We start from the raw sequence: 12231 nt of genomic DNA, 5'->3' as shown, positions 1-12231 counted from the left end.
TGTTCTTCTTTATCCTTTACCTTTATAAAATAATACCTAAATTATCTTTTATGCTGGCTGTTTGTATCTCCTCAACTTGAATGTTTTATTCACTGATGAACCCCAAGCACCTAGAAAGATGATTGGCATCTGGTGGGTATTTTACACACACACACAGACACACACACACACACACACACACTTACACATACACACACATGCATACACACAAGCACATTTGTTGAATGACGTAAACAAAAAGTAAGTGATTATATAAAGATATGAATGGCAATGAATTAATTTTTACTGAGCATTTGCTACGTGCTAAGCAGTGTGATTTGCATCAGCTCATGCACAGCTCCCAGGGAAGCAGGTATCACAAATACCACTCATTTATAGATGAAAAATTGAGGTTTAGAAACATGAAAATAAATTGCCTAAAGTCTCATAACTAATATAATTTAGAACCTGGATGTAAGAGAGAGCCTACAGAGTGGGAGAATATCTTTGCCACTCATACTTCAGATAGAGCACTAATTTCCAGAATATATAAAGAACTCAAAAAACTCTACACAAAGAATACAAATAACCCAATCAACAAAGGGGCTAAGGATATGAACAGACACTTCACAGAAGAAGATCTACAAGCAATCAACAAACATATGAAAAAATGTTCACCATCTTTAGTAATAAGAGAAATGCAAATCAAAACTACACTAAGATTCCATCTCACCCCAATTAGAATGGCGATTATCAAGAATACAAGCAACAATAGGTGTTGGTGAGGATGTGGGGAAAAAGGTACATTCATACATTGCTGGTGGGGCTGCAAATTAGTGCAGTCACTCTGGAAAGCAGTGTGGAGATTCCTTAGAAAACTTGGAATGGACCTACCATTTGACCCAGCTCTCTCACTCCTTGGCCTATACCCAAAGGACTTAAAATCCACATACTACAGAGATACAGCCACATCCATCTTCATAGCTGCTCAATTCACAATAGCCAGACTGTGGAACCAACCTAGATGCCCTTCGACTGATGAATGGATAAAGAAACTGTGGTATATATATATATATATATATATATATATATATATATATATATACACAATGGAATATTACTCAGCTATAAAGAATAATAAAATTATGGCATTTGCAGGCAAATGGATGAAATTGGAGAATATCATGTTAAGTGAGATAAGCCAATCTCAAAAATCCAAAAGGTGAATGATCTCACTGATAAGCGAATGATGACACAAAATGGGGGGTGGGAGGGAGGCAAGAATGGAGGAAGGAGGGATTGTATAGAGGGAAAAGAGTTGGGAGGGGTGGGGAAGGAAAAAACGGAATGAATCAAACATCATTACTCAATGTAAATGTATGAATATGCAAATGGTATGCTGTTACTCCATGTTCAAACAGAAACAACATGTATCCTATTTGTTTATAATAAAAATAAATTAAAAAAAAAAAGAAATGGATGAAGGGAGAGAAGACAGAGTCCCCCTTCCTCTACCACATCGTGTAGAGCATCGTGACTCTAAGGGGCTATTTCTGCTGTTCCTCCCCCTCTCCCATTTTAAATAAAAAGGGATGTTCTACAGATAAAAAAAAAAAAAAAGAACCTGGATGTAAAGCCAAGAAGTCTTAGTCCTGAAAATTATGTTTCTGCAAACCAATGTTGCTTCTACACTATTAATTGAGATTCTGTGAGGTTTAACTTGGAAAGGGGGTTTTCCTACGTAAATAATCTTGGTTGCTACTACCTGAGGTATTTGAACCAAACCCAAATCCTGTGGTGGCAAATCCAGGCCATTAGTAGGTTTCCATGTGATGAAATTCCATGAATTCGAATAATCCTCCCACCCCTTGCCGTTGGTACTCAGTTTTGCTGAAGAAAAAGTTAACAACTTTTGACAATTTAAGGCCTTTCTTCTACTGTCATTAAAAACAAAACCCTACTCCTCAGCCTTACATTTTGTCATGCTGTGTCTGGTCCGGTTTTGCATCTTGGGCCTCTGTAGGTCACATCACTGTCCCCTCAGGCTCGATTCTCTCTTCTAGGAGAATGATATAAACTTGACCCACATCGAGTCCAGACCCTCTCGTCTGAACAAGGATGAGTATGAGTTTTTCACCCATCTGGATAAACGCAGCATGCCTGCTCTGACCAGCATCATCAAGATCCTGAGACACGACATTGGTGCCACGGTCCACCAGCTCTCCCGTGATAAGAAGAAAGACACTGGTAAGAATGGAGGAGTCCTGGGACCCAGGGATCTCTTCACTGTCTTCATAAACTAACAGCACAAATCACGTCGCCCCTGGAGGGATTAGGTGGAGGATGTAGGTGAGACACCTGGACACCTAGCAACGTCAGAGACATATAACAAATTAGTTTCCCCCCCTTCTTCAAGATAGCTATTTCTTATATTTGTTGTTTTCTTACTCTTCCTGCCATTTTTAGACATCTTTTCATTCCTGAATTTATCATACTCCCAATCTTCTACCTCTGGAGGTGGGATGGTTAGGGTGTCCAGGTGTTTTCTAGGTAAATGCAAATTCAGAGCAAGATTCTATGGGTGTCCATTGTTGCCAGAGGACTGTCTCCAAATGGGTGCATAATATGCCAGTCCAGGAGCTGGGCCTGCCTCCTTCCTGGACCCTAAGGCTGTCATTGTCATTGTCTATCTTTTTCCCTGCCTCTGTCCCTGCCCCTGGATTGGGAGCTCCTCTGGGCCGGGAGTCTCTCTTACCTATACATATGTACAGCCTCAGTATTCAGCTCAGTGCTTGGTACGCAGCACATATTTGCCAGTGAATGATTAAATACAGAATTTATCAAGACTTGTGCTGTCCTATGATCTGCTTACCACAGAGCTGCCCATTTCTGTCCCCTGGAGGGGTGAAGTGAGATAGGGTATAGGTGTTTTAAATATGGGCTTCAGAATGGATTCTTGCCTCCAACTCCTACTCCCTCCCCATATTGACTTTGAGACTCTGACAAGTCCCTTGAAGTACTCTGATCTTAATTTTCCATTAAGTTTTGTGAGCATTAAATGAGATCGTACATAAACAGTAGTTGGAATAGTGTCTGGATGGTTAAATGACAATGTGAAGTTGTTTTGATTATGATTAGCCTAAAAAGAATATAGAGAAACAGGTGGCTGCTTTTTAGGATCCAAAGCATATTTTGAATAGACTTTATTTTTAGAACAGCTTTGGGTTTACAGAAAAATTGTGCAGGAAGTACAGAGAATGTCCATGTCTTCATTCTCCCTATCCCTAGTTTTCCTTATTAACTTGCATTAGTGTAATACCTTTTTTTATAATTGACGAGTCAATATGGACACATTACTGTGAACTCACGTCCACAGTTTACATTCAGATTGTGCTTTGCATTATACAAGTCTATTGGTTTTAACAAATGCATGTCATGTATTCTTATCAAAAATACAGAATCATGGGCTGGGGCTATAGCTCAATTGGTAGAGTGCTTACCTTGCAAGCACAAGGCCCTGGGTTTGATCCCCAGCATCACAAAACAAACAAAAAGCCAGAATCATTTCATTGCCCTAAAAATGCCCTATGCTTCACCTATTCATCCCTCCTTCATAATAACCCTCCCTCAGCAACCACTGATCTTTTTAGTGTCTCTGAAGTTTGCCTTTTCCAGAATGTCATGGAGTTGGAATTTTGTGGTGTGTGGCCCCATAGACTGGCTTCTTTGTCTTAACAACACACCTGAGGTTTCTTTACGTCTTCTCTTGACTGGAGAGCTCATTGTGTCTCTGAATAATATTCCATTGTGTGAACTTCACTAGTTGGTTTATCCAATCACTTGGTTCCAGGACATCTTGGTTGCTTCCCATCTTCGGTGATTATGAAGAAAGCTAAGATAAATATTCATGAGCAGGCTTTGGCGTGGACATAAGTTTTCAACTCATTTGGGTAAATATTTAAGACTGTGATGGCTGTGGTAAACTTGTTTTATAATCAAATTTTTTTCCACTGTAAAATCAAAAATTTCTTTCAAAACAATAAAAACTTTAGATCAAGAGAATTTCAGGCACTGTAACTGAATTGGTCAGTAGATACTGAGTTAGAGTTAGATAAGAGAAGTAAGTTCTGGTGTTCTATTGTCCTGTAGGGTGACTTAAGATAATGACAGTGTGCTGTGTTTTTCAAAAACTAAAGCTAGAAAAAAAAGTTCTCTTATATTTCCACTACATACAGGTGGTCCATGTTAAAGGAGATGGATATATTTACTCTGATTTGAGCATTATACAAGTTTTCCCATAAATATGTACAGTTTTCTTTCTTCTTCTTTTTTTTTTTTTTGCTGGGGATTGAACCCAGGACGAGGAGCATGCTAAGAATATGTACAGCTCTCATCTGTCAATTAAACAATAATTTTAAAAAATAGCATTTTAATAGGCAGATGCTTCAAATATGAGACAAGTTTTCTTATGTAAAACAGGCCACTGAGTTATTTTCCAAACGGCAGCTCCAAGGCCCTCCTAGGAGACCCTTCTGCCCTCTCCTCTTGCAGGTACAACTAAGACAAGGGGGCCCACTCCCAGGCTCGACCCTTGCCTACAGTGCACAGCCATGCAGACGGGCTCAGGTCTCCAGGGGCTGGACATTTGGAATTTGTCCTCTGTTCAGCCCTTCTGCCTTTTCCCCACTTTAGCCTCCCAAGCTGCCTCCCCAATGACTGTCCTCTTCTGCTTTTCCGGCCACCTGCTCCCAACAGGAGCTGCAGGCCCTCAGGACAAAGGCCTGCCGGATCCTGGGGCAGGCTCTGCCTCTGGTTGCAGCAGGTGGAGGCCCGGCCAGCTGGGGCTCTGGGGTCGGAAATCAAAGCAATTGACAAGCAGGCAGGCTGCCCCTTGGGGAGCCGGGAGATGTATGTGGACCAGCTGGAGGGCCGCAGTCTGTGCTGGAGGCTCCGAAAGGAGGTTCTTAGCAGGGATATAATGGGACAGTTAGGAGCCAGGTTCTGGAGCCGTGGTGTACCACACTTGGTGTGACTTTGAGCACATTACTGACCTCCGCAGACTTCCGCTGTATCCAGTGGGAGTCACAAGAGTAGAACTAAAGAAATCACACCTAGGGAACAAACTTAAAGACTTCCTGTGTCGTCTCTCTTCTTATCAATATCTTCATTGTTATTATAAATAGGAACGTGAATGCAGGAGCCACAAAGAACCAGTCTGTATACAACTTCTCAGAGACTCTGAAAACTGGAAGGTGACCTCGGAGGTCACGTGGCCCTGCAGACTCCTTAATGTTCCATTGTAAAAATGGAGGCCATGACTGGCCTTAAGACACAGTGTGAATTCCCTGTGGTCCCCGGCCAGGGTGCCCTGAGGCACCATAATTGGAGCTGTGGAGAGCGTGGGGCCAGCTGCCTGTTCCTCAGGAGCTCAGAGTCTGGCAAGGACAAGACGCCTGGGTCTGTGCAGTTGCAGGAAGGATGCTGTGAGAGAGAGAGCTGATGGAGTCTGGCCTCTTTTCACGGTGTAACTGAGGACCAGCAATGTGAAGGTAAAAAGCTGGTGTCTTCCTGTAAGTCAAGTCACCCTTGAGCAGATCGGAGGCTGAATGTAGCAGGGGTATTGTCCCCTGACAGGGCTCCTCACCTCATTGCTCAAAATGGCAGGATGCTGATGCTTGAAGTTGGGAGGACACTTTTCCCAGGGAAGAGAAAACTGCTTGGCCTTTAAAACAAATGTTTCATGGCCCTTACTTCTTGGAATGGCTGGTCAGACATTCCCTGATGATTACCCCACCTGACCTCACCTCGTTTTAAAGCCTCTAAGGATGCAGCAGATGCAGAGGCGGCACCTGCCCAGGGAAAAGGGGCCCTTTGGGTCTCTGTGGTAGCATCTGTAAAGTGGAGTTTGGGCCCAGAAACAGATTTGTAGCAGAAACAGCGGTCTCTTTACAGAGTTTTCTTTCTGCAGCGGATTCAGTGGGACAATGATCAGAGGAAGGAAAGCATTGGAGTAGATCGGAACCTTTGATTCTTTCTCTGGACAAAATGCCCTTTTTAATGAGGGGCTCAGATCTCGGGCGAGTCTGACAGCAGGTTCAAGTGGGAGATCTGAACCCCTCAAATCAATTAAGCTAAACCACTTTCCACTCTCGTTTTTAAACCATTCAAAAAGCCATGTGGGTGATAGAAAATGAAAGTTTTTCAGTTTCTTAATTGCTAAAGTTCCCCACCCAAAACAGCTTAAGGGAAGGTTAATTATGGTGACATGTTAAAGAAACCCCAACCTTCTCAAATGCCTCCTGGAGAAGCTGATGTGAGTTTAATAGGATTTTAATCCAGAGAGTCTTTTGAATAGTTGAGGTCTATTCTCCTGTACCCTCTCTCCTGAGGACCTCAAATCCTTCTTCAACCCAACATGAAAGAGCATTAATATCGGCCATCGATCAATCTCCTAATCCTTTTACCTTCCCTTTGAGTCTTCTGCATGACATTGCATTTACTGGGGGGATGGAAAATGCCTATGTGGAGACAGACTGCAGCCAGGGGAATCAGACAGACAGCACATCTTGGATAGATGGAGGTCCAAGAGCAGCGTTTTTTGAGAAATTTATCTCCTTGCCATTATTTTCCAAGAGTAAATGGATACTTGTTAGATTCTGTTCAAGTTATGGTAATTATCAGGGTGTCGGTGTGGAAGTAAAGCGAGTCCAGTTGCTAATACAACTGTATGTTCTTCATGGAACAGAAAGGCTGTGTCTCTGTCCGTTTGTATGTCTATCATCTATCTCTCCGCCTATGTATTATGCATGTATACATGTATGTATCTACCTCCTTACTTAGCTCTGTGTCTATGTATGTATATATGAATGTCTACATATTTTTCTGTGTCTCTCTCTTGTCTATCTATCTATCTATCTGTCTGTCTGTCTGTCTATCCATCCATCCATCCATCCATCCATCTAGCCTGGGAGCGCTTCTGATTTTTGTGAGAAGACAAAAGCAACTTCCTTGTCTTTTTTTCCCTCCCTCTTACAGTCACAAGAGTGCCCCCAAACCCCTGCCTGCCAAGTTCCCTCTTTTCTGTTTTACCATTTCTGCCTTGGACAGCTGTGTTGAGTAAGGCCGATATTTCAGACCAACTCAGGGTAGGGGAAGGACAGGATCCCTTAAAGGACCCTGAGAAGCCCCTGGGATTGTGGGTACAATGGTGCATACGCATGCGCATACATACTTTGTAGGAGAGAATTTTTTTTCCAAGGCATCATGGTTCCCAAAGAGTCAGGAATCTTTAGAAAGATTCTGCTGAGGGCTGGATTGAGATTTCCACATTCCTGCCACCTGAGCCCTTCCGCCTTCCTCTGCTGGTCCCTTCTGCTTCCATCTTCCTGCTGCCCTCTTCTCAGTTCTAAAGCTCCTCCCACGCTTTTCGCTCTGTCCCATGTGTGCCTCTCACGGCCATGGCTGCAGGTGCTTGTAGCTCTGCATCTGCTAAAACACCGTGTGTTTGCATGTCTGTAAAAGCGCACAGGAATGACTGCAGTTCTGTTTTAAACCGATGCTTGCTGGGTGTGTTGCTGTCGCCCTAAGTCCTGACCACTGGAGAGTGACTTCTCTTTCATAAAACTCCTTCTACTGAGAACAAGCAGAACCCCCAACTCAGAGAACAAGCCCACTCGGGGAAAGGGGCTCCCAGTCAGGAGCTGGGAGCAGAATCTTCTGGTGTCCTTGGTACTTGCTTGCTCCCTGAAATCTGGGCAGCATTATTGATTGGCAAGAGAAAACCTGGGCAAACGCTATTTTGAAGCCCATCCACTCGGCCGGTCACAGGGCTTCGAGCTAAGGGAGATTATAAAATTATAAACAGATTCTAGGAAGAATTCCTTATTTGTATGCCAAATCATTTAAAAAATTCTTTCCCATTAGGTTGCCTCATTTAAACTTTGCAATAACCAACTCAGGTGCAGCAAGCAGATGACATTATCCTAGTTTTCAGTAATAGGAAACAAGACCGAGAGGTCAAGTTGAAGGGCAGCGTGGATTTTGCAGTCTTCGTTGTTCCCGTTCAGTTCCTGGGCTGCCGTTGTCTGGCCAGCTTGCCTCTCTTCTCTAAACCTGCCTCTTCTCATTTGAAAATGAAGATACCTGGGTGCTCACGTGTTTATGTGGAATGTGCGACATCATTTGTGTAACGTATCTGACACGTAGGACCAATGTTGTCAGGAAACTTACCCTAAGTCTTCCATCAGGGTACACAGTAAATCTTTTGGTCCAGAATCCTAAAACTCATGATCTGTGATAAAGAAAAGCCACCATCAATCACCTGCTTGGAACAGGTGAAACTTAGAAGGAGCTGGGCTGAGAAAACCGTTTCTCCATGTGACAGGTGTGATCCCTCAAAGGAGGAAGTCAGAGGATATGGAACGGTTGTAGTTGAGTGTTACTCTGCATTTATACTGGTTGGAGAGAGCATCACAGTGACTCAGAAAGAGCACTACATTTAGAATGGAGAGCCAGAGCCCAGCACGGTGGCGCACGTCTGTGATCCCAGTAACTCTGGAGGCTGAGGCTGGAGGCCAGTCTCAGCAACTTAGCAAGGCCCTAAGTAATTTTGGGAGACCCCGTATCAAGATAAAAAGTAAAAGGACTGGAAATGTGGCTTAGTGATTAAGTACCCCTGGGTTCCATCCCTAGTACATAATAACAATAACAACAACAATAATAATAATAGTAATAATAAAATTGAAAGCCAGGATTTCAGGATTTGGATCTCTGCTTAGCACACTGACACCCCCTATTGCCAGTAATCTTATCAGCCTTTTCTTCATCTGTAAGATGAACCTAAGACCCCTTTGCCACTTCTATAGGTCAAGGAGGGGATCATTCTGGCTATTAGGGCATTTGCAGAATCTAGTTGAACTAGTTAGGGTGAACAGGCCCTTGGTCTCCAATATCCTTTTTTTTTTTTGAAATTTTTATAATTTATGGTAAGTGAAGCTACATAGCAGTGAACAAACAGGCATTAAACATTGATTTAATTTGTCTAGAAATTTAAGATATAAAAAAAAAAAACTTCAGAATAATTCAGGTTGCTGGCTTTTGTCCTGATGATTGTTATTCACTTTTAAAATCATCCCTTTATTCTTTCTTCTAAAATCCTCTCAAGCAGTTGCTGTCCGGGCACCAAATGTGGGGGTCCTCTCTGCCATGTCTGCTGTAAGGAAAAAGGGCCCCAACCATTCTGGTTGCTTTGAAGCTGGAAGAGGGCAGCGAGGGGCAAGCAGTTTGGAGTTCCATTTAAAAATCCGGTCAATCGAGGGGTCCAAGGTAGAAGTCTGGTTGGGGAAGAGCAGGGTGTAAAGTCATCTGGGGTGGGTGCTTCATTACAGACAAGTTTAATCTGGAGAATAGCAGCTTGATAAATCCCCTGCTTTAAAATTTGTATACCTCGGCATAAATCTTGGTGGGACCTCCAAATCTGACGTTTATCGGTGACAAGTTCTGCTCCTTCTAATGTTGAAGTTTGAACACTAGAGAAGCAGCCGAGGCAAGCAGATTAAGCAGGTTTTATTTAAAGGTAATAATACAGACTTCTCCCGGGAGGAAGAAGGGGGCCATGGCTGATGTTCTACAATCCCCGGTCTCCAACATCCTTAGGCTTCAGAAGGGAGAGACCTCTGTCACCTGTAGCCACCACCAATAACTGTCCATCTGTCAACACCAGCGCTGTGGATGTGGACACCTACCAGGCCAGTAACACAGGGAGCCAGTGGCCATGTCCCCCTCACCGGGGCCAGTCTGACCTAGCAACCAGGGAGACACCTGCCTGTGTGGGATTAGTGGGGACCTGCAGAGGGTCGCCCATTGCCAGGTATTTCTTCCTGTGCTGGTGTCACCCCTGGCCATGGGACCTATCGGGGACAGCAGGGGCGGGCGTAAGAGGTGGAAGGCCAGCTGCCCGAGCATGTTTCCTCCCTCCACCCTTTTTCTTCCCATTTCCTTGCTCCTTCCGTCCTCTTCTCCTTCCTCCTTTTCCTCTTCTTCCTTTCTTTCCTATCATTCTGACCACACCCAGTGCCAAAAGAAATAGCCTTTCTATTTATTTTTTTATTGCCACCCCCTTGGCATTTTTTTCTGGCATGGGACAGCACCATCCTCTTTCTTTGGCATTTTATAAGTGACGTGGCCCTTACTTTTAAAGACCCTGCCGGCTGGGATCTTCTTCTTCTCTCAATACTCTTCAAAAACCAGAGTCGACCTTGCCACCCCTTCTCTTCTGCTGACATTTATCCCCAATTGGGTTCGTGGATGCCATCCAGGTGCCTTCCCAGGACGTGAGGCAGGAGCGAAGGGACAGAGCGGGTGTGTCCCGTCACCTGTGGGTCCCGGCTCTCTTGGAGGATGTACAGCGGCCGTGGGGAAGCCTGCCACGTCTGTAAGTCCCCTGAGGAGGTGTGCCCAGCCTGCTCTTGGTTCCGCTGATGGGAGGGCAGGGTGCAGGGGCGAGACCGTGTGGAGTGAGGCTTTCCACGTATCCTATTGGACCCAGTGCATGCTGATCATGACTCTAAGTGGCGGCCACCAGCTCTCAGTGCCACGTGAGAACTGGATATTTAGGGGTGTAGTGGTCAACCTGCCATTAGATGCCTTTATGAGCTATGTGACATCTATGGGGAAGGAAGTATCAGCGTAGGAGGTGGCTGGAATAAATAACTCGGCAGGACATTATGCATTCATGATTTCACTCATGTCTATTCCTTCACTCCACCTGTTTATTCGACACGTTTCCATTCTTCCCTTGGTGGCCCAGGTCCCTTTAATCCATCTGGTCCTTTGGTTTTCATTTTAACCTGAGAACAGAAGGAACAGCAGCTTTGCCCTGATCCCGCCATTCCTGACCACTGCTCTCTGTCCAAGTGCTGGAGAGTAACGGCTTGTACCCAGTTTGGCCCAGCTTTGCTTCCTTCCTTCTTGCCAAGACCTTCCAGAAGGGTATTGCTCCTCTGGAAAGAAAGTAGAAGTTCTTTAAAAGAGAAAAATAAAACCCTCCAACATCTTCATCTGCAAGGCGTGAGCAGGCCCCCATTCCCCCCTTGCGGGGCCACGGTATCCGCGCAGCTATTGCTCGTCTGCCAGGTGGAGACCATTGCCTCGTAGGCGACATCCGGGAGCCTGGATGGTGGGGGTGGAAGCACCCTTCTATTTTGGGCCTCAGAACTGGAGGATTTATTGCTCTCCCTGAGACAGGCTGCAGGCAAGCCTGGGTGCCTCGTTGGCTAAGCCCTGGGGCTGGTGAACATCTGGTGGCGGGAGGGGGTTCGGCTGGACTCAGCCTGCACCTTGAACTGCTGTAAATTTAATGGGCCTGCTCTGACCCGTTGGCCAGGAAGCAGGCTCCAGCCAGGCCAGTGGGGGCCTTGGCTCAGAAGCACTCCTGAACCAGCCGCCCCTTGGCGTCCCGGCTGAGCAGTTGACCCTGACTTAATGGGACCACGACGTGGGTGTCCAGGGCCAGCTCTCCAGCAGGCTGCTTCCTTTGGAGCCAAATCAATATTTATTAGTGATCTGCCCCCCACTCCCCGGGTGACTCTGACTTCACAGAGGGCCTCTGTTGCACCAGCCGGCCAAGTCATTCATTAACCGGGGCCCAGCGGCCTGTGGAGGGGCCCATGCAGGCCGGCCCACCGCCGGGGTATTTGGCTAGGTCATTAATGAGCTAATCTGATTGAACTTTTCAAAACAGAGGCCTGGGTCGCAGGGGTCAGTCCCCATTCCCAGCTCTGAGAGACCCGGTGCGTGGGGAACCTGCAGGCTTCAGTGAAGAGAAAGGATAAATGAAGGAGAATGTAGGTGCTGCAGGCTCAGGACGGAAGGTGGGGAGGGCCGAGGGTGTCCCAGGGGTCTTCTTCAAGTCCCTTGTTTGGCTCAATACCTCCTTTCTCGCTCCAGGTAAGAGGACAGGAGCCAGCATAGCCTGGGGTTGACCTGCACAGGTGTAAAATTCTGATCTTGGCCCAGCCAGCTCAGTGACCTTGAACAAGTCATTTCATCTTTATGCCTCAGTTGGCCCCTCAGTGGATAGAAATAATAATAATAATAATAATAATAATAATAATAATAATAATAATCTTCTAGGATTGCTTGGAGAATCAGAGGAGACAATGGAACTAAGCCACTTAGCTCTGATCTATTGTGTATACTAAGCAATCTCTCTCTCTCTCTCTCTCTCTCTCTCCTCTCTCTCTCAAAAAGAAA

General features: G+C 45.3%; 1 protein-coding gene across 1 annotated transcript in view; it reads left to right on the top strand.

Moving 5' to 3' along the window:
- Pah (phenylalanine hydroxylase) overlaps positions 1-12231 on the top strand; it is a 68607-nt gene that overhangs the window by 22836 nt on the left and 33540 nt on the right. Inside the window, exon 3 of the mRNA XM_047548521.1 lies at positions 2043-2226. Within this exon, the coding sequence (XP_047404477.1) occupies positions 2043-2226 (184 nt within the window). The remainder of the gene's footprint in view (positions 1-2042; positions 2227-12231) is intronic.

The sequence above is a fragment of the Sciurus carolinensis genome, chromosome 4, assembly GCF_902686445.1.
Source record: "Sciurus carolinensis chromosome 4, mSciCar1.2, whole genome shotgun sequence".
NCBI classification, from domain to species: Eukaryota; Metazoa; Chordata; class Mammalia; order Rodentia; family Sciuridae; genus Sciurus; species Sciurus carolinensis.
Note: the sequence above shows the minus strand (reverse complement) of the source record. Positions and strands in the feature narration are given on the sequence as shown.